The sequence below is a fragment of the Bactrocera latifrons genome, unplaced genomic scaffold (genome assembly GCF_001853355.1).
Source record: "Bactrocera latifrons isolate USDA-ARS-PBARC rearing strain unplaced genomic scaffold, ASM185335v1 scaffold_347, whole genome shotgun sequence".
Classification (NCBI taxonomy): Eukaryota; Metazoa; Arthropoda; class Insecta; order Diptera; family Tephritidae; genus Bactrocera; species Bactrocera latifrons.
The window spans coordinates 68,731-91,890 of record NW_017536987.1 but is presented as its reverse complement, the minus strand read 5'-3'; the positions used below and the strand labels follow the sequence as shown (position 1 = coordinate 91,890).

Sequence of the window (23,160 nt, the reverse complement as noted above, 5' to 3'; positions counted from 1 at the left end):
ACGATGGTGTTGAAGACGACGAACTTAATGGTGTTGATGTTGTACCTTTTGTGGTTATATCAGAGGTTGTTGACGCTGGGCTTGAAGCGGACGAAATTAATGGCGTTGATGTTGTACCCTCAGTGGTTGTATCAGAAGTTGTAGACGATGGGGTTGAAGACGGCGAACTTGATGACGTTAATGTTGTACCTTTTGTGGTTATATCTGTTGGTGAGCTAGAAGTTCCCGGTGCATCTGTACTATCTGGAGGCCAATCGCAAACATTAAATACTGAATTAAAAATTAAGCCAGAGGAGCAAGGCATTGCTATTCCACATTCGCATTGACACACTATATAACCATTTGATCCAGAATTAGGAAACATGGCGCCATCAGGCTGATTTTCACATACTCCTTTGTCATTGCATGTAGAACCTGAAGGACCAGTAGATGGACCACTTAGTTCTTGAATTAATGATATCCCATGAGGTTTGTGAAGATCATCTATTACGTTATTTCCATTGGCATATAAGGCACACAATAAAACTCCGAATATTACTATAAATATAAATTTAATTTTATAGTCAAATCCTGAGGTCTTGATAAAAATAAGCCATTGTTCATACCGTTTCGCATTTCTATTGGAATTAATTGTGTTGTGAAGATGTTAAGCGACCCAGAAATCTTTGTAGACTGATTACTTTGTCAATAAGTTACTAAGTAATAAATATTAAACCAATTTCTCAGAGTATAGAAACAATTAAAGAAGTTTCAGGTGTATATCAAGCTTCTAAAAATCACCGCCCTTTCAATAAGTATAAGTATACAGTTTATAACCACATTTCCTGCTGAATGAGATATACTCTTATATATAAAAAAAATTTAATGCACTTTTGGTAAGTGCAGATGGATATCTTCTCAAGAGAATTATAAATACCTACTTATATTCGAAAAGCACTGTTTAATTTTCAGTTTAAAATATTTCATGTATGATTGTACAAATGTATGCCTAACCTTAACGTTGAAAATAACATAAACGACTTAAAATATTTTTTAAACATCTTTTATATATTTATAAAAATAATTAATTTTAATAAGATCGTAATCAAGAACACTAACGAACTGCTGTGATTTGAAATAACCTGGCGAGTATCGGGGAAATTAAATAAATCTTTGAATTATTTACTGTAACTATGAAAAAATTATTTTAGTCGATTGTATTATTTTCATAGTAAGGGTTTGATATTCATATATAAATGGGTGTACATACAATGTATAATATGTGCAATAATTAAGACTATCTTATCATTAATGGCGAAATCAATTTGGAAAGGTTTAGGTTAATGCAGAAAATATAAACATATAGTGAAATTATGTTGAAAATTATTTACCATTCAATTTTGAAATAATTTCCCTACATATAGTATAATAGTGTCTCACATCTGCTCCTCCAAAATTTATTAATTAAAACATCATGAGCTCTAAGAATGTTTCTACATTCCTTTAAGTTAAAAATTTCAAAAAATGTGGAGGGAAAGGTCGAATAATATATGTATATCTGTGTCAAAGCATTTTATTAAGCATATCGTGATAAGACTGTACGATGGTACAGACTTACCTTATCGCTCGCCTATACCCAGTACAATGATTTCGATCCTTAAACTCTCATATAATGTACCTGATATAATGAATTTAATAGCTCTGAACTTCGAATAAGTAAATGATTGTACACAGGCAGAGACAATAACTATAAAGAAACCCAAGTCTCAAGAAACCCCAGAAAGTCAAACACGTACTCTGTTTCAAATGATTAACTAGTGTTGATTTCTAATTAACAGAAAAGTTACCGGTTACTTTTTATTTAAATTTGGGGAAATTTATGCATACTTATTTTCTTGGTGATAAAACACATGCCAATTTAATTTACTTTTCATTTTCATAGAACTCACTGAAGTAAAAATTCTAATTAGTAAAGATGGCAACAGAGATTGTGGTGTGTTCAATTAATTCTGCGAGATTTTATAACTGATAACATTGAGACCGATAAAGCATACATTTATACAAATGACTTTGTATTACAATCACAGTGGATTCCTTGTATGCCCATTCGACATTCGGCTCCCCGCTTGGTTAGTAAGGTAGAAGTTATCTAATGGAAGGTCCAAGAGACGTGATGTTTCAAAGGGATCGAGCTATTGGGAGATAATCGTTAAATTAGGAGGATTTATTGAAAAAAACGGTTTGAGTCATGCGAGTCAAAACAAACGGATTTTGGTTATCTCAATCTCTGCAGCAAGGCATAATAGTCGACGCAAAAATGTTGCAGTGTAAATATCAGCTGAGTATCTGCACAAAACAAACGCAACATTGGTATATTTATTTATGTACTTGCTCGCATATGGGATATGCTGATCCCATATCTCTCTTTTCCGTGCAGGAAAGATATTTTAGACCTGGTTTTTATACTATGGCAACCTGTTGCTACAGAGTATAATAGTTTTATTCACCTAACGGTTGTATATATCACAACTAAGTGAAATAGATATAGGATTATATATGTATATATATATAAATGATGAGGATGACGAGAAAAGTTTTAATCCGGCTGATTCACTGCCTGTCCGTGCTAGCTGTAACTCGAGTAAAGATTGATATCTTGATGAAATTTGGTAGGCAACCCATTTTTGATACACAGGTAGTTACCGAATATTTGGACGCCTATAGTTGACTTTTAATCGAAAATATTGGTCTATGTGTGAGATATATAATTGAAATTCAAGGATAATGATCTCTGACAATGATATGTCGGACCGCGAAGTATTGGTCCCATATACCTAATATAAAAATTTTCGAACTTCGGGGTGACTTTGTGCCGCATATATCGGTCAATATGAGAGTTATCTCAAAATGAGAGAGCGTGTGCCAAAATATTTCCTTAATTTGATTCCTGCAAGTAACAAGATATGAAATGTTCGGTTGCACCCACCTATCCCTTACATTACTATTATTTGTTTCCTAATATCATGGTCACTTCTGTTTTGTCTTGTAAACAAGTAGTCAGAAGTGTTAATGGACAATGCTAAGCCAGAGAACATCAAACAATGATTGACTAAGAACTAGACTATAACTAGACTAGACTAGAAAATGTTAATCAAGAGTGATAGTAACAGCAATAATATTACTGCGCAACTTTAAAAATGTACCAACGCTTTTAGCTGCAATTATGAGAGAATATGCAGCGTACTCTGCTAAGGCAATTTCGAACGCTTAGCTAAAAGGAACTATATTATAAACAATGGTGGCGGTAATAGGAGGTGACAACTGATGATATTCGCTCTTGAGAATAGCAACGATACAGTGGCCACTGAACTTTTTTGTTAGTTTTATCAGAGAACGTATATTTATCAGAGAACGTATATTTATCAGAGAACGTTCTCTGGTCATATGTGCTATGGAAAAGTATACACATTCATTCACTGATACACACAATTGCGTAGAGTAGGGCCTACGTTGTATTTTAATATAACTTTATAACTTTAATAATTTTCAACAGGACTTACCTCACTTAATGCTCTAAGCGCACTCTGCTCCCCATATACATATGTAGGTGCACCCACCTATTTACATCTGAAAACATTTGATATACTCCATCTGGCAGTGTGCCGCTCCTATTGCCACAAATCACTATAAACACTTAAAATACACAACTAATATCGCCCGATCACATTTTTCACTGTTAAACGATTAAAATCCCGAATTACTACTTAATTTCACTAAAAACACTATAAATTGCAGCTTTTATACCTAAAATATTGCACTTTTCATCGAGCTGCTGCAAATTCCACCGACGCAAGCGAGAATCTAGGAAATGTATGTTTAAAATGGCGGCGGAAATTAAGAATGACCAAAGATATTCGAGCTTTTAAAAAGCTCTGCAGACACTAAACCGCATCAGTAACTATCACAGGGTGTTATAGGTTTTCAAAGTACTTCTAAAAATATAGATATGTAAAATAAATATAATTTTAAATGGTTTTCTTACGATTGGCTTGTTATTTAGATTTCATTAAACTAATAGCAATCACACTTCCGATTTTTCCTGTATATTGGCTAGATACTCTTCAATGGTCAGACTGTTGTCAGCAGATGACACTACACCCTATAAAATACCACCCTTGCGCTTGTCTGAATGAAAATGAATCACCGCAAACCACAAACTAGTTATTAGATAATTAAAAAACATTTTTGTCAGAGAAATGTTATCCAACTTCGAAGTTTTAGCTCTTAATAACCAAATATAATAGCATTTGTTCATTATATAATTTCAAAGAGTAATATGTGCGCCATCTGTTGGTCAAGTTTATAATCATGACATCCATTTATGTGTGTGTATTTGTGAACCCTGTAGTTTCGAATCTTGAATAGCATCATTCTCAATTTCCGCCGCCATTTCGATCATACGTTTCCTTATATCGCTTTCGTGTAAGTGGCTTATGCAGCAGCTCAGTGCAAAGTGAAATTAGTTTAAGAATTAAGCTGCAATTAAGGAGTTTTTAGCAGAATTAGGTTGAAGTTCGACAATTTAATCGTTTTAGAGTAAAAAAAGTAATCGAGCGTTGTTATTTGTGTTGTAAAATTGAAAGTGAAAATTAGTGAGTGCACAAGCTGAGCGTGAATTTAGAAAAGAGAAATTAGTTTAAGAATTAAGGTGCAATTAAGGAGTTTTTAGTAAAATTACGTTGAGTTAGTCAATTTTACCGTTTTAAAATAAAAAAGTAAAAGTATTTATGTAGTAAAAGTGAAAGTAAAAATTAGTGAGTGCRAAAGCTGAGTGCCGAGCAACGGAGCAGGCAGAGCTCTGCCAGTGGTTGGGCTTTAAATGTTATGTTAATGTATTAGAAGTATGCAAACGAGTTTAGAGTACGGAAGTGTATCAATTTATTGTAGAAATGTGATACGAAGTTAAATAAAATGTGGTAAGTGATTATAAAATATTAAAATAATTATTTTATGGCATATTTATGCAGAAATGTGCCTTTTAGTGGCAACCTATTGCACATTTATTTTAAATTAAAGCTACATTTTTATCTCGAATATGTATATACGCCTATGCATATGTGCATATATAAGCAAAGGATATATAAAATTTAAAGAATTTAATTGTCACGGTATCAGTCAAGATCCTCCTAACTGCCAACAGATGCCACAGTTATTTTTAACAGTGAATATCTTTGTATGCCYCTCTGACAACGGAATGTCTGTATGTCAAAAATGGATTGAATCGGGCCAATACTTCCCTTAGCCTCATATACCTAATATATAAGCTTTCGAGCTTCCGGGTAACTTTGTACCGCATAGAGCGCGTTAGAGTAGATAAGTCCCTATATAACTATCTAGTATCAGGACTTTCGAACATCCCTGGCTTTGATATTAGCAATAACCAAGACTCCAACAAGCTAGAAGTCCAGCGTCACGAATTCGTTACAATAACAAACCTAGAATACTGAATTATACTGCATTTACAATTTTAATTCTAAATGAAAAAATTTTTCAATTTATTAATGTTAACAGACTACTGCTTATAATAAAGTGAATTCATTGGCTGTACACAATATTCAAAGATATGGTTAACAAAACACATATTATTACATGTAATGCACCTTTCAAACTAACGACGCTAAATATCTTTATGCATATAGAATTTCTATATATTATAAATTAGGTAATACTATAAAGTATAGATTAGAATTCATGAAACGCCAATTCCAGTATTATTCTGGCAGTAATTATTAAATAAACAGGGGATTTAACCCGTAATCAATTTAATGCACTGTGTCCAGTAAAAATCTTTGAAAATATGTTTAAAAAAATATCTCTCAAAGTAGCGGTTGCTGGACTTGAAATGTTTCTTATTTTCAACCATAATTTGCTAGCGCATGTTAATAATTAAGTAAATATTTATTATTATATCAAATACAACGAATACATTTTTATATTCCATTTCAATTATTTTTCTTTGTGTTTAATGTTAGTATTTAATATTTTCGCATGATAATAGTATATTCAAAGGGTATATTCATATAAATTTATTATTTAAAAATGATTACAATAATTCTTTTAAGAATTCATAATTTGTATTATACTATACATATTTTATCTTGCATTAATAATTCTTCAATTCAACTAAATTCACCAAGTAATAACAATGTTTTTATTTTTATTGTTCAATTCTAAATTTTAAACGCTACAGAAAAAAATGCTTGCATTTATTAAGTAACTTAAACTTATGGCCCAAACAGATACTTCCTTTTTTGATCATCGATGTACTCTTGAGTGGATAATTGTATAGCACGTTGTAGCATTTCTGATTCGCTTAACTGGCCAAAACCTGCTAAAGCAAAAAATCACTAAGCTTTTTTAAACCTTTAAGAATTAAATTACTTTACTAACCATCTGCTGCATACGAAGCTTCCAAAAGCTCTTGATAAAAGTTTGAAGATTCTTGATTGTCGTTAGATTGGTTTGAGCTCTCTTTTGAAGTTTTTGACAAAGGTAAGGTACATTTTGAAGTAGATGCCGATAGCATATCTAATAAATTATCACGTGCATTCAGAAAATCCTTTTTGGGAGTTGTAATGCACGATTGCTTTGATGTGCAAGGCTGCTGCTCACCCTCTGGAGTGTGTGATCGCGACTTTATTGGCATCATAGGTGGATCCCCCTCACTATCATATTTCGGACTTTTTCCTATCCCACGAGTAGATGCCGCAACACTACAAACAGTTAATATTTTAACCCAACGCTATTGATACCGATTCCATTAAAATTAGCAGTTCTAAAAAGCCTTACCCCTTTCCTTTTGCCACGACCACCGGTTCACGACGTCGTTTTTTCGCACCAGTCCGCAAATTAGCACTACGCTTTTTCAATACCTTCATACTCCCGGTACTATTACCCACACTACCCATTCCGATTGAGCTGGTACTACTTATATCCGTATCATCACTATCTAATTCCCAATCACCGACGGAATGTGGAGACGTTATATTTTTATTTACACTGTGAGCTATTAGATTTAATGATTTCGGTGATAAGACACGATTATTCTCCAAAACTGGTGGTGTATCTGTCGAATCGACGCTTGAACTTAAGTTGCGCTCAAATGTTTTTATTGTAGAGTCAGTATGAGTCGTGTTCTCAATGTCAGTATGTACAGAATTGTTACTGCAGTTGCTGGTATTAGTATTTAAATCACTAGAATTATTGTGTTGAACAGAATATTTGGAAGGTGATGCTTCCGAATCTGAAGCAATTTCAGCAGACGTTACAGTAGCTGATGTGGATGCCGCAGTAGCGTTAATACGACTTTTCTGCAAATTTTCTCGGCACCACTGCAAATAAGATTCTCGTGCAATTTGTTCTTCTATAGCCTCATTCGTAGCTTCCCAATCAGTTGTTTTCAGTTTATCTTCAAACATTGTCTATTATTATGAAAGGGCCGAAAAATTTATTAAATGAAGATATTAAAGGAATTATATTACACATTTTTTTTACCTGCTCAATTTCCATTTGTTCACTCAAGAGCACAGCTTCTTTCGTTTGAAGGTCAGGCTTATGACCAGCTAAGCCTAAACCAACACCCACAGTCGCATTATATGGATCAAGAATCGCATTATAATGCGAACCACGTTGATAGGATAGACGCAGTGGTGCATAACCCTTATTCAATTGCTCCGAATTGAAAATATTTATGGGAGCTAAGTCAATTTAAATATTTTATTAAAATAAATCAAAATTATTCAATATATACGTACTTGGCTTGTATGAATATACTTCAACTGGACGATTATATATTTCCGACATAGCTTGTATTTCTATATGATTACCATGAGAATCCTTTCGCCGTTTTCGTTTAATGTAACTATTTATATCTTCAGTGACAAAGTGTGAAAAATATTCTCGGTTTTTGTACTAAAAGTGAAAAGAAAATTGCAATGACTTGCTTGAAATATGACTCAATTACGGCTTACAATGTAATCCATCGTATGCTGGCGGACTACGTCGTGCATTTCCTCATCACCATAAATTTGTAAGGAGATAGATCGAAATAAACAAGCACCATCTTCCTCAACTGATCGTAGCTCGTATCCACGTCCAGCCATACATTTTGCAAACTGTTCATCGCGTTGCTGCCACTCATCGGCAGTAATAGCATCTTCTTTGGGCCTCAAGTGCTCGTCACCACTATTATATCCAGAATATGTTTCTTCGACTGCTTTCAGCAAGTTAGCCGCCGCTTGCGTAGTCGGTGTTGATAATTTGGGACTTTGACAACTACGTACCACTGATCCGGAACCCAATTGATCAGCTGGACTTTCGACCGTTTCAGCTGTCTGCGGTATACTGGCACTAGTACCCATTCCACTTTTTCCCACAGGAGTGCTAACATTATTGTTCACAACAACTGTACTTGAAGATATATTACTATGAACATGCGGGCTGCTACATTTGTTGGAGCCTGTGTTATTTGAAACGCTTACTGTGGAAAGTTTTTCTCTTTCTACGCGTTCCCGTTTATGTAGGTGGTCATGGTGATCTCGACGCTTGGAACGTGAGCTATGAAAAAAACCAACAGCATAACTGAAAAATAACTAATTTGCGTATTATTTTTATCTACCTTTTATGTGGGCTCCGACGATGACGGGCTATGTCGTCGAAAACTTCAACTCTCCGCTGAGGGCTCTGCATTTATGAAAGGTAAATGAAAATGTAATAAATTTTTATGAGCTGTTTTTTGTTACAATATATTAAAAAGCATATGTAAAAGGGGATTTGTTATAAATAATATTTAAAAAATTAAGTATCTAACTTTCTTACCTGCCCAGCCCGACATTGAGCATGTGTATTAGCACTTCGAGTACTGTTTTGATTATGACTGTTGAGTGGTTCAACCGCATTATGGCCAAGTCCATGAGTATGAGTTCCATGTGGATGTGGAGTATGTGAATGACTATGGCTATGAGTTTCTTTCTTTTCGTCCGAAACCGATCGTTTCTGCGTTGGTGAAATTATAGGCTTTATAGTCATTGTAGCGTTTTATTTTGTTAATAACTATTTAAAAGTGTGAAATTTGAAGAAGTTTCCAGTATATTAGTCTATATATAGTAGTCTTTCCATGAGTATACTTCACAGTAATGACTACGTAACACTATTGTTGTTGCAGTTGTTATTTTAGCGAATAATGCGCTTTTGTATTTCCGCTTTGTATAGTTTTAATTTGAATTATTCCATTTTACGCTTTAAACTTAGCGTCATAATAATGATGTATGTATTATGTTATTGCTAAATGAACATTTCTTTCTTGGTTTACTATGGACAACACATATCAACCACTCAAAAGTCACTCATTAGGTTAAATCCTCATTTTATTCACAAATGATCGAAATTACGCCTTTGTTCACAAAACCATATGCATGTACATATAACACTTAAGATTGGGCTGAAAACCTCTAGCTTTTTTAAAATTGTATGCAATATTGTAGAATGAACTAGAATTTTTTATGGATTGATTTGCTAATAATTTCTGATCGTTTTAACGTGATTTTAGAAGTTTAGTGGCAAAGAAAATTCTTTCAATATATTTCTTTTACTTAGTTTTCTACTTTCTGGTGTTTTATTATTCTGTTTTGCATTCGTATTTCCACGCAGCTGTGTTTATACTTTATTAGCCTTGCCACTATAACGCATTTTGATTTAAAAAGGTTATTGGCAGCACTGTAATTGTTATTAATATGGTGCAAATTGAAATCATTTAAATATTGTACATAGTAATACTATGATGCGGTCAATAAAATTTCCCAAGAGCTGTAGTGGAAAATAACCATGTTAYATCAATACAGTGAGACTCTTCCGATCTTATTTTCAGTACTTACCACAACAGCTCTTACGTTAAAAACTTTACTAATACTTTAAAACTTTTAAATATTTTTTTTGCATAGTGATGTGTTTTAATAAAATCTTGGACTCAGTTAAAACACTTCTTGAAGCGGAAACATTTTAGTAAATCATAAAATTATCGATAACTTTTAATTTACTCATCAACGAATTATTTTTTTGTTAGTATTCGTTTGTTCTCTTTTTGATTTTTGCCTTTCTAACATAACTTGTTTATCTAATTTTATCAGTATGGCCCAATAAAATATATGCACAATTTTTTTTATTAAAATATTTGATTTTTTTATTTACTTCAAAAATGTTATATGATTAGTTAAAATAATTTCATACATTGCACATCTATAGCGAATTATTATATACTATTTGTGTAAATCATAGTAAATTTGTTACTTTTAAATTTATATTTCGAATATATACAAATCATCAGATTTTACTGCACTTTGTTTAGCCTTCTTTTTCGATTTTACATACAAAAATACATTCCTTATATTGCATTCTCTTAGATCTATTCTTTATACTTATTTCATATAATATTAGTAGAAGTTATTATTATATTCGTTTTATTATTTATAATTAATTTTAAATTTCACATACAATCGCTATTTTGTGTTATTTACATTGAAGTAATGTGTTAAATACGTACGATAATCTATTTTAATTACATACATATTAAATATTTTCACATGAGGCGAATTGGTAAATACAGCTATTGTATGCAACATAGCGATTTTTTCTTCAGTCCTTGCCAATGTCCTATACAATAAATTTAATTATTTTATTCTCATAAGGTTTTACTTATTTGTTCGGCGGCGTATGATGTTCATTATTATTTGCAAAAGTCATTTTGTCCCAAAATGTTATAAAAAAATGTACAGATGAATTTTCCAAACAATAATAATGACATGAAGCATAGAGTATTATATTTCATGAGTTTCGCAAGTGCATTAATAGGTCAAAAATACTTTCAATAGACGTGTTTATAAAAAAATGATTACTAAAAAAAAATCGAAAAGAAAATTTAGAGCAAACCCCAGCAAATTTGCAGGTTATAATATTAAAATTTAATTTTTCTTAATTTAGTTTCCAGCAGTTCCTAATATCAATATTGAATTTCAACTGACTTTACAAAAATCATTGCCGCCATTTGGCTAATTAAGCATTTGTTGCTGTTGTTGTTGTGTTACCACAATATGTTGCATTTGTTGTGTATGCATCTGTTGCTGGAGCTGTTGTTGTTGTTGCTGCTGCTGTTGTTGTTGTTGCTGGTTACTTGAATGCTGTTGTTGCGCCGAACTTGACGACTGAGGTTGCACCTCAGTAATTGTTGTCACTGTGATTGGTTGTAGCATACTCGTTCCATGTTCGCTTTCATTCTGCATGCTAAGCTCAGCTTTTACACGGCGTGCAATATGCGAACGTGTGTGCTTTCTCAGATGATCTTTGCGGTAGAAACCTTTACCACATTCGTGACATAAGTGACGTTTTTCTCCCGAATGTATCACAAAGTGCAAACTCAATTGTTCTTTTCGTTTAAATGCCTTCAAACAGACTGTGCATATATAAGGTCTTTCTGGATTATGAGACTGTTTATGACGCGTTAGATGATCTTTGCGCTTCAAGGCCGCCTGACAAATATCGCAGATATAGCGTCTCTCAAGATTGTGTCCTACCAAATGTATTTCGAGCAAGTCCGGCTCGGGATATGCAACCTGGCATTCGGGGCACAAATATAAAGGGCTTCCATCCAGAGCTGTTGTAAGCCGAATTTCGCCAGGTCTCAATTTTGGCTTCCGATCCTTAGGACGTTTTTTTCGTTTCTTCTTTTTCGATGTATTAGTTGCACTAATAGCTGAGGTTGGGGCCATTGCAACAGCGTCGCTAGTCGACGGATCTGTTTGTAGGTGTGCTGTTGTTGCTCCTTGGTGYTGTTGTTGTTGTTGTATTTGTGCCTCCGTTTGCTGTTGAGGTATTGTAATGGTTGTTGTACCGGCAATGGTATTGATGCCAATAGGTGCTCCCGTTTGTACCTGTAAAACATGTTAGGCCAAGAACATTCCTCTTTTATCAATAACTTTTCCACTAAAAATATTGCAAATATATTTCATATAAATATATAAGCAAAGGTTTGTATCTTATACTTACTACACCCTGATTTTCTTTCTTTATCGTTTCGGCTGAATACTTGAGGAAATGATGTAGCGACAATGGTAGTGTGTTTGCTGGAAGATGGGAGAGGTAATCAGCTACTGTGGTACCTGGTGTTAGCGATTGCCATGAGGTATTTTGTAGAACTACAGAAACATTGGTGAGGGGAAGAAATGTTAATCACAACCAATACTTCAGTCTATAATACGAAATTACGAATTGTTAATATGTCGGTTTAAATTTTGCTGACAAGTATTTTATGGTTGAAGCTTAATTCCTCTTTTCCGTTTAAGAACAAATTTCTATTAAACAAAAAATTATGTTAAAATAATAACAACCAAGGTCTAAAAGTGACGGTGGGTGTTGAAAAGATTCCCCGATAGTGCGTATTTTAGTTAATTGATCATTCTTGTTGAAAAGTACTTCAGCAACCAATTATTTCAGTTCTGTCCCAATTTTAACTCACCAAGCTTTGTATCCACACCTTGTTGTTGTAAAATGGCGTTGCACAAGTCCTGTGTTAACTCTTGTGGTCCAGACACTTGTTGTTGAACATGCAGCTGATGTTGCTGCGTAGCATTTGTGACCGCTATACCTGCCATTGCCGCTGTCGTTGACGACGAAGCGGTAATCGTATTTTGTGGATACGCAATGGCTGCTGTAATCAAATGTTTATCATCCGCATGTTGGGTAGTGTACGTTGGTATGTTACCATATTGTGGCTCTTGCTGTGCGCCGCTGGTACCTGCTGTTTCTATAGTCACCAAATGTCCATTGTATTTATCCCCTTGCGGCTCATCGCCCGATGTGCGGAACTTTGCATGTATGGCGGTGACGGTTGTTCCAGCAGCGATCGGGAGTGCTGGTTGGTTAAAATGTGTCATACTTACATTGGCAGACGATGGTTGCTGTTGTTGTTGTGGCTGCTGCTGCTGTGATTGGTAGCGGCCGCTGGTGGAGGCAGTTTCCTCCTGCTGCGTTGCTCCTTGCGACGTTACAGTGGCAACCGCCGCCGCTGAGGTTACAGTCGAAACTTGTGGCGCTGCAGTTGTCGTGAACTGCGGCAATCCAGGAATAGTGGTTGTACCGGGGAAAGTATTACCAAATGGTGAAAAGTTCATTGCTATCCGAAAATAACGTTATTTTTGAATAATTCTGTAAAGGATTCTCTTCTTTCACGTATAGTTGGAATTCTACTCCAAATAGTCAATTTAGGGAATACTAAGCGCTTTGATTCAAATGGTTGTGGTATCTGGAAAAATAATGACATTCAGAAGAAAGCATTAGTGAATATCTACTTTGCTTCTATTTAATTTCAAATGTACAGTAAGTGTATGTGCATTATGTTCAAATATTTTTCACACCTGTTATACATATGTACAAATTTGGAATTTATACTATTAAAAATATATAAACATAATAATATGAACAAAAACTAAATTTGTTGAAATCGTGTGTATTGTCATAAGATGCTTTTTCAAAAGCCAAATGTGCCACTAGTTACTGTAACAACTGCTACCAATGTCAAAGAAGTCTAATAAAAAAAATACTTTATAACTTGTGGACCATGTATAATCAAAATCAACCAAAAATATAACGTCGCAGCAATAAATACCTGCATACAAATAGCTCAGAAACCATTAGAGAATATTTCCTAAAACTGTTGAGAGCCCAATAGGGTTGAAGTGCAATTTACGATGCGCATGACCAAACCAAAACGGTTTCAGAATTTAGCATTAGCTGAGAGGTATAGGATAGTGATGAGTGTCTAAGTGTGTTGCAAGTTAATATCATTTAATTTAACCGCATACTCTTACTTCTAAGTGCACTGAAAACAGATGATGACATGGAAGAGATATTCTCATTCGTACTATAAAAATATTGTTTGCTAAAAGAGTTAATGCAAATATATCAGCAAGGTGTGAATAATAAAATAAAGTCCCTAAAATTTGCGGTAAGAATTGACTTCAAGAGGTAAACATCTTCCTATATACTTGTATGGTATACATGTGCACCATACATATATCCGTAGATAACTTCATGTTATTCGTATGTTCATATGCTTACCTTAGGAACGCACTTCGCATGGTATTTTGTGCATTGATAACAAAGAAAATCGAGCGATATATCGATTTTCCAAAAGAAAAAACGATAAAGTTCTTTGGCTGTTGTAAACAAGACTATTAGAAACTATTTTACTGTTACTAAGCCAATCAACAAACCTTAAACAACACCAAAGTTCCAAGTGCATCGACTACCGCACACAAAGATCTGCACGTTGACTGGTCGAGCACAGAGTCAATGTAATAACAATCCTGCATAATGTGCGGCGTACGGTGCGTGGAATTGAAGTGACCGTGAGAATTTCTTATGTACTTTTTTAAACATCAATTCGGCTCAATATTTCTGTTGTTATCAAGCTTTTCATCCTCGGATTGCTTCTTTATTTTTGTATATATATTTATTTGCACGATTTTTTTCATTTTTTATAGTATAATAATTTCAGTTTACACAGCTTACAATGCAATTACTGTTATTGTTTTTTCTTAGTAAACCCTCTTGCATGCAGTAAGCCATTCATGTGGATTATAGCGGTGCTGTTGTAAAGGAATAAAACTGCTAGAAAGAGCACCGATAACCATCCGAAAAGAAGCATTGCACCGGATATGACTAGCAATATTACACCGATACGACCGTTTTGCAATGCAATTTTTTCTACTCAACAGTGAATTTTAAAGTGACAGTTGCTTGCAAATGCTGAGACTGGAGCACTGTATCAGCTACTCGTTTTTATTCCTTGCCACTATCCCAATCAATATAAGCCACTGCTGCCTGCCAGCTGACCCGTCCCCACATTTTGCTCCTCGTTCTCTTTTCTTGTTTGGTTGTTAACGTAAACCTTTTTCTCCACAGTAGAAGTCTCAAAACAGAAGAAAAAATTTAAATACACACGCCTTACTCTGAAATAAGAGTCAGTAGCACCTAACGGCATACGGCACACATATAGGACTGTATGCGTCCAAATAATTTGCAATCGAAAAGTATGCATTTCACTATGGTAGGACAATCATCCCCAACACCTACACAGCCGAAAGCATTTTCCGAACAAAAAGAAGAGAGAGGAAATAAACAAATGAGAAAGATTGCGAGTGAAAAAATAAATTATGGCAGAATTTAATTATTATACATATGTACTTGCAAATATCAAAATTATTTCAATTACTAAATTAATAAAGTAAATAAATAAAATAATAATAAAATAATACTTATAAATTATATATAATTATAAAAGCAAAAGATGTGTTCAATATAATCATAGAGAAACTTGGAATTTACCACGAAAAATGAATGTACATATATAGATATAAATGTAATGATTTCTATTGACTTCATGCCATAACATATAGTATGCTTAACATACGGTTTTAACCAATTACTTTATTGATTTTTTTCTAAATAGTTGTACTAGTCTTGAAAATGTTTCATTTTTTTAAATTTTTTAAAAACAATTATTTTAAATAATAATGCTTTCGAAATACATGATAATGCATAAATAAATCGCGAGCGTTACTAAAAATACAAATTTATACAAGTATGAATATTATGAAACTAAATTTCACTTTCTTCGACCCGTGGAACGCGTGACCTCAATACGAATCAACACCAATGATAACACACCATCAGAGTAACAGCTATTAGGCACAATGCCATCCCCACCATTATTAGCCAACATCTCTGCAGTGGCTGTGGCATAGACAAGCATATTCGAGGATGTTGCCAACACCACCAAGCATCAGTAAATTTACTTGCATTACAAATGTGCATATGGACGTCATGTCCGCGGCGTCTACGAAACCACGCCATTGGCATTACCACATGTTCAACATCACGGTCAAGGACGATTGTATAGTGGGATGGGCGCTCATGGAGAGTTTACTTGGCCCAGCAAATTCCAAAAGCAATCACTTCGCATATTGGCGCTGTTGGCCTCTTCCTTTACCTCTGATATCCTCAAAATGCAATGCGACCAATGCAGTATAAAGGACAGAGTAGGTCGATGCAGATTGTTTGACAACCATTCCACTAAACCCCTCGGCATTCCACCATTACTATTAGCTGAGTGTTCCGTGTTCGTGATAACAATTATGGGACAGTGTTTTTAGAATGACATTTGTGTGATAATTCCGTTCGAGTATACATTTTTAATTCACTGTTATCTTAAAAGGACTTAGTGTTATATGGTATCAAAACTTATCTAAAATTTAAACAATATACTGCGGAATGAAGTGCTTAATTACTTGACTTAATTATATCCAAACAACTGAACCAAATATGCATGAGAATGTATATATATTTATATTAGATTCACACAAAGATAGAAAAGTATTTCCAAACAACTAAAACGCTATATTGTTTTATCTAGACTGTCGCCTGGAAAGTGGGGAAACTAGTCCAAACACCCATGTACATGTATGCAACTGCTCGCGCGCCATGGACCTCAAAATTGTGCAGAGAATGTATACCCTGTATTTATTAATTTATGTATACTTAATATGCATACATATGTGTATAATATATATAAGCTCATATATGAATACATTTACATCGTAACCAGTAACTTCATCATATTCGTATTCGTACTCGTCATTATCTCCGTTGGCTACATCGCGCCATCAATGCTCTTTCCCTCCCAAAGGTTAAAGTCTTTGCAACAATAAGGCAATATTTACAGGCAGACAACTCCACACCAATTGTCACTGAGACCATAGCGTCATCGTCCCTGTTGCACTGCCACCGAAAACATTTATGTCATAGCCTGTTCATTTATATACAGATATTTGCTGTATACCTACACAACTACAAGCATAGGTGCATAGGCATAGAAACATAATAATGCACGTTGCACTTTATGTTGTATATGTACTGTATGTATGTACATGYATGCATTCATCATTTTGAACGTCTATGAGTATTTGTGCACCCTGCGCTTCCACTCTACGTAAGTACAGCAGTCGCGTTAGCAGCATATTACATCCCTTCGTTATTGGCGAGTTGGCCGCGGCAAGTGCATTTACCTCTGTGGCTAACACATTCGCAAATATTCTCACACTCTGTCTGCTCCCTAATACTTATAACGTATGTACATACATATATATATATATATATATTTAGGTATGTAGGTATATATGTATGTGTTCCAATTTTCAATAGACCTGGTCGCTAGATGATGAGGTTGTTGTGGGCGGTTTCTACTTCAATCTACATACAGACATAACTGAAACCGTCGCCGGCATCGTAGCCGGATTTCATCGCGAATTGGCCTTGGTAGTCGCGAGCGCGGTTGCAAGTCCTGAATAGCTACATACACTTGGTGGATGTTGATTGCAGGCTGTTGCTTTGAATTGCACGCATGAGTACAAATGGGGTATGCAGATTTGGGAGCGATATCTGCATACCCATAGGGAGGTAGGAATACAAATACAATAGTGGGAAAGCTGCGGTTGTTGCATTACAGACGCCGCCTTTTCCAGGACCTGTTAACGATGCGCTTTCTACGAGCACTTGCCAGTTTTTATGTTCTCTGACATTGAATGCCGAAGACTGGGCGCTACTCCAACGCCTCCGCCGCATCTATATCACCGTTATTCTCATCGTCGTCGTGTCGTCGGCCTTGCATCCTTGCAGCGTGCAATGTACTTTCGTCCTTGCAGCCTTATAGCATTTCGTCGTGTTGTTGCCTTGTAGCCATGGCATATTGAAATCGAAATTGGGTTGCCGTGAAATTTCGCTGTTTGTTGATGAACGACCTACTCCTTGTTGTCGGCATCAATGCTGCCTCTGAAGTTGTACATGTTTTCGCTTTTATTGTTGTTGCTGCTTCTACTGCTGCAACTGGTGTTATGCACTTTGGTGCAAGTGACCAAATTTCAATTGAGTTATTTTTGTTTTCCCTTTGCAGTTTCATCGTTTTGGTTGAAATTCGCGTTTCGTGTGTCCTTGAGCTACTTCGCCGTTCTTTATGTTCATCATTTACTTTACGCGAACGAATGCATGTAATTATGTACATATGTTGTATATTAATTCGTGGGGTGAATGACTTTTTATTGCCTATTTTCAATATTAGTGTTATAAAATTTCGGGATAAAATATTAAAAATATTTCTACTTTCATTAAATTAAAGCTAAATACGTTTACATCTAATATAATCTGATGATAAATAATGAATTATCATTGCAACTACTCAAGAACAATAATAATAACAGTAATAATATTTTTATTAATACTAATTATAATAGTAATACCAATATTGCTCTTTAGAGAATTAATTTTAAATATAAAAAAATGTCTCCCTATGATATCTGTTTGCTATTAGAGTTATTTTCATTTAATATTATTAACGTCACAATTAAAATCACTTGAAATATAGTACATACATAAGCTCAAAAGGCTGGCAAGTGGAGTTTTAAACTGACAAATAAATTCGCTGATAGGACCCCCGCAAAGTTGTTTTCACTTTGAATTTTGTGTTTATTTTCCACATAGTACTCCCAGGTAAATACATAAACAAACCGACTGACTACTACTCATACACACTTGTGAAACATTTACTACTTCTGGACTCTACTTACAAGTATAAGCTGTTTGACTGGCGGGCTGGTGAAACAAATTTGATTTTGGTGAAAATCGCGACTACGATGAAAATTGAGGCGCGAGTTCCGTATGTAAGTTCACAATACGTACAAACAAACTTTTGCCTTATTGTAATGCAGTCATTTCGAGATGACAGCGGCAATACCGCTGACAGATCCGAATGCGTAAGCGACGACTTCACGATTACAACTACTACAAATACTATAGTAATAAAGTTGCTGTGCTTGGGCTATGCATTAATATGCGACAGCGAATGCTCCAATGATTACGATGAAACCGACAACAAAAAACGATTATTTCAAAACGGTAAATTTGTATGTATGCTCATGACATCAGGCAGACACGAATAACAGAAACAAATAAAAACACATGCTAGTAAAATAACTACTCTGAAATGCATATAAGTGTATATTCAAATTTGGCAGACATCACAACAACAAAAACAAAGCGAAATCATACTAGCAACACAAATACCGAAAGTGCATATCAAAAAACAAAAGCATTTACAACAACACAATTTCGAAATTTCAAACGTGGGCAGACATTCGTCCAACACACATTTCTACACCATTTGTGTCTGCACTATTATGCACCCAAAAACATTACTCTCCACTTGCCTTTGCTGTGTCGGTAGCACATTGCTCATTCGCCCGCTGCATACAATACGACGCGGCTCAATCGATGTCTACCTGGACCGAAATATGTGTATACATCCAACATGCAAATTTTCCCAATACAGTATGCTTGTTTTTCCACAGATCACTTCGGCAATTACTCTTTACTATTCATTTTATGTGCAAATTCATACTTCCTTATGCTTACACTGTCAAACTCACTCCTATTCGTATAGGCCAATTTCAATTTTCATTTCTTTTTCATCAACCCCATTTTACTACATATGTATACTTATATGTCCTGCTCTCACAAGTTGTAGTAGTACACATCGCTGGCGTCTCTCTTCCAATTTTCTCTCAATCGCACTGTTTTCATTTTTCCCGCGTGGCGTATACGTAATATTCTCATATCTCTTTTATCATATGTACATATGCACAMATAAATTGTTAAACATATATGCAAGTACATGCATATTTGTAAGTATTTCCGTTTTATAAGCGTAAAACTTAGTATATATGTATATTGTAAATATCGGTTTTACTTTCATATATCTAGTTTTATTTACATATTTATTGTATATGCACAGTGCCAAGCTTGGTAGGACATTAATCAAAACCACAATTGTTTAAAATAAATAATTAAAAATTAATGTACTTATAAGTATACACACACTCATCTATGTACAACAAAAGTAAGAAAAAATGGAAATACTTGACATAAATTCTAAACAAAATTCGGTATAAAAGAACAACGTGGTCCTTATGTCAATTCGTTATTTATTTTATCCATTACAATTATAAATCATTTGAAAAGTTCAGTGAGCGAACTAAATCATTAACTTCAGCAAACTATTAAAAATATTCTATCAAGTGTTCCTACAAACAACAACAAGTTTTTTCATTTATGTAGTAGACAACACTATCCACGAGTTCTCCATTAGTATATAAATATACATACGTATGTATGTCTCTGGCATACTGATTTCACTAAAACTAATAAAATCTAGGCATATTAGAATACAGTTTTTGACAATAAAAAGGGAATTCTAATATCAGCAAAACTAGGCGCTGCCGCTCGTTCTCTCACAACAAATGTTCCTTCACCTCAGTGGTCGGCTAACATACACTCATGCTTAGGTATCTGATATTCGCGAATTTTCATTCATAAAACTCAACGCTAAATGCCAAAATCTAAAATTCTAAACAGAACCAATATTTCAATATTGTTTTTTTTTTCTCTAGCGCTGCAAATGGCAGAGATCCCACCAAACACGCGATGACAGCCACGTTCAGAGTGTTAGTAGTGGTACGACTGAGTTAGCAACACATACATTTATGCAACATATGCATTACGCAAGTTCACTCGGGAGGCATGAAAAAACCTCACCTTGCAAGTAGAATATATTTTTTTTTTTTAATGGAGACTATAGACGATGCTCCTTTTATTTAGAGTTCTCATCTTACACACATGTTGGCATATGCACATTTATGTATAACACATAAGTACACGCACTACGTCACATCGTTAACGTCACATGTTAAGTTTCTTATCGAAGTAAGCTTTATAAAATTTTTGAATTAAGCAATTTTTACAACAAATACATGTTACTTACAAAACTAAGATGGCATACATATGAATGTTGTATTTGCTAAAATAGTTTAATGGATAAATACTCGATATTCATAGCATTTCCCTCCCCAAGTTAATTTTAATCTGCTCATTTGATGTCCACATGAAAATAAATATAAATAAGCGCATAATATTATATGCTTACATGTGTATAACAAGTACGTATGTATGTATATGAATTTCTGTGCAAATTTATTTTGTGGAGACTGTACATTTATACTAAAATTATATAAAACGCATTTTTGCGGCAATGTTTGAATATTTGTCTGGTGCTTCACACTCCATGTGAACGTATGTATACTCGGAAATGCATGCGTATCTATCTAAATATGTATGTAGCTAGGTATGCATATCTGTATATAAATGTGTATGCAGATAAATTGACGATGAATTTTTTGTTGTCAAAGTTGTTGTTGGTTGTGTTTTGTCTAGACTGTACGCAAAATTTATTGTATTAATTTCCATCTCGTTTGTGTTGTTGTTTCAGCTGGAGTTACTATCCGCACAACAAATCAAAAACAAAGAAAGATGCCCAACCATTTACTTTTATAGATAGCTTTATATAAAATAAAATAAAACAAATATATTAACATAAAATACACATTCATACACTATAGTAGTAAGTTAGTATGTAACTGCATGAAGACAGAACACATATGCAAGGACATATGAATGTCAGTATGTGGTTGTACCCCAACCGCGTATATATTTCTGTAAGAACACGAACATACTCATGCTTATATCTGCAATTACTAGTTATATCTTTAATAGTTTGAAAACCTCGCCGTTGTCACCCTTTTTGTGATATGTGTCTACATTTAGTCGGACGACTGCCATAATTGAAAGAGATTTAGCATTACTATACAGGTTTACATTATTGTACAGGTTTTGGCCTTTGAACAGTAGGGGACTTGCGAGTATAATACAGAACTATCCAAAAAGCTCAACGAATTCGCAAGAATCGTCTATAGATTTTTGGGTTGACTTCTGGATGTTAAATTTCTATTTCTTCTTCACTAAAAATAAGCGCAAAATTGTTTTAAATTAAAGTTTGCTTTTCTACATTTTCTTCGGATTAATTTTGTGTTTGTATGGGCAAATCAGGCCCATTCGTGTCAGGCAAAAGCAAACTTTAAGAGCTAAAAGTTAAAATTCCAGTGTTTTATTATGCCTAGAATCCGAAATTGGACATTAAAACAAAAATGAACCAAAAACCAAATCAAATTTTTTGACCGATCTTATTTACTCTTTACTTTAATTTCCGTAATTTTTTTTATCTTCATATGCGGGCAACAACAAACCAACTTATTGCCAAGGTTAAAAAAAGTAAAAGGATTATTAATATGAAATTATAATAGACAATGTAACTAAACAGACAAGCGAACCAGAGCAATTACATCTACATATACTAATTGTACAGGTCTACATAAAATCATCTCATTATTCTGCACATTATCATATGTGGTATGTATGTGAATTATTATATATTATACTATACATATTCGTTGATTAACTTCTACTCAGTGTTATAATATGCTAAGCGATTCTCTTCATATACACATATGTACCTACATTATATACAATATTTGTAGCTTCATTGGCATTGTCGCCCAATCGTGTCATTGGGGCAAGCATTGGCATTTGCTAGTCTCATGAATGGATAATCATGTTTGCATTAATTTGTGTTATTTTTGCTTTTAATGAGGATGCTACTTACTGTTTACCTTAGTAATGTCTTTCTGGTAATTTGACCCTTTATATACTACACTTGTATTATGGTAATTTTAGGTTAGAGCACTTGAGAAAGTGTGAAATGTGTAATCACGCAGTTTCCAAATTACGAAGACAAAACTACGTTTATACCACATACATATATTTGCTATTATACAAATCAATACAACCAAAGTTAATTTAATTAATAATTTAAACGAAATGAAAATCAAAGAAAGCAGCTCAAACAAATCACATCACATCGCGGCGCGACAGTCACCTAAGGACTAGGCAGGCACGGTGCCTGCTTTACTTATATAGCGCCAACTGGCTGCAAGCTTCCCGCGAATTTACTTTCAAATAACAGAACATCACGGTCCCTGAGCCACTGGCTATGTAGGTTGTCTGCTTTACTTATATAATGCCAACTGGCAACCAATTTCCCGCGTGACTTTCAAATCACAACACATCGCGGCG

At 34.3% G+C, this 23,160-nt stretch overlaps 3 protein-coding genes across 14 annotated transcripts in view; all 3 read right to left on the bottom strand.

Annotated features, from left to right (window-relative positions):
• Positions 1-841, bottom strand: part of LOC108971528 (putative protein TPRXL) — a 1,515-nt gene extending 674 nt beyond the window's left edge. Inside the window, exons 1-2 of one of the 2 annotated variants that reach the window (XM_018937657.1) lie at positions 606-841; positions 39-537 (exon numbers count right to left, since the gene is read on the bottom strand). In XM_018937657.1, the coding sequence (XP_018793202.1) occupies positions 39-537; positions 606-615 (509 nt within the window). In that variant the 5' untranslated portion in view covers positions 616-841. The remainder of the gene's footprint in view (positions 1-38; positions 538-605) is intronic. The other variant, XM_018937656.1, reaches the window with a different exon arrangement.
• Positions 842-6,157: 5,316 nt separating this feature from the next.
• On the bottom strand, positions 6,158-9,655 carry LOC108971540 (OTU domain-containing protein 5). 2 transcript variants are annotated; one of them, XM_018937669.1, is made up of 8 exons: positions 8,857-9,655; positions 8,657-8,721; positions 8,010-8,595; positions 7,794-7,950; positions 7,534-7,736; positions 6,829-7,460; positions 6,430-6,752; positions 6,158-6,370 (listed from the first exon to the last, which is right to left on the bottom strand). In XM_018937669.1, the coding sequence occupies exons 1-8, from the start codon at positions 9,064-9,066 to the stop codon at positions 6,264-6,266; spliced, it is 2,283 nt and encodes a 760-aa protein (XP_018793214.1). In that variant the 5' UTR covers positions 9,067-9,655; the 3' UTR covers positions 6,158-6,263. The 2 variants fall into 2 exon arrangements, with proteins under 2 accessions (XP_018793214.1, XP_018793215.1); XM_018937670.1 differs by having other exon boundaries at positions 6,158-6,367.
• A 1,408-nt stretch (positions 9,656-11,063) lies between these two features.
• Positions 11,064-23,160, bottom strand: part of LOC108971558 (zinc finger protein 184) — a 12,945-nt gene continuing 848 nt past the window's right edge. For 2 of the 10 annotated variants that reach the window (XM_018937714.1, XM_018937712.1), the window contains exons 2-4: positions 12,545-13,330; positions 12,076-12,224; positions 11,064-11,969 (exon numbers count right to left, since the gene is read on the bottom strand). In XM_018937714.1, coding sequence (XP_018793259.1) covers positions 11,082-11,969; positions 12,076-12,224; positions 12,545-13,199 — 1,692 coding nt within the window. In that variant the 5' untranslated portion in view covers positions 13,200-13,330 and the 3' untranslated portion in view covers positions 11,064-11,081. Of the gene's footprint in view, positions 11,970-12,075; positions 12,225-12,544; positions 13,331-14,145; positions 14,244-14,300; positions 15,234-22,690; positions 22,791-23,160 lie in introns of those variants that run through there. The other 8 variants (XM_018937717.1, XM_018937718.1, XM_018937709.1 and 5 more) reach the window with 8 other exon arrangements.

What these genes read in the sequence shown, in the direction of transcription:
- LOC108971540 (XM_018937669.1), bottom strand. Translation starts at nt 9,066, where the DNA reads ATGACTATAAAGCCTATAATTTCACCAACGCAGAAACGATCGGTTTCG. An exon ending in GTCGTGGCAAAAGGAAAGGG is followed by an intron (nt 6,753 to 6,828) that starts GTAAGGCTTTTT and finishes AACTGTTTGTAG; the next exon opens with TGTTGCGGCATCTACTCGTG. An exon ending in AGCTTCGTATGCAGCAGATG is followed by an intron (nt 6,371 to 6,429) that starts GTTAGTAAAGTA and finishes TTTTTGCTTTAG; the next exon opens with CAGGTTTTGGCCAGTTAAGC.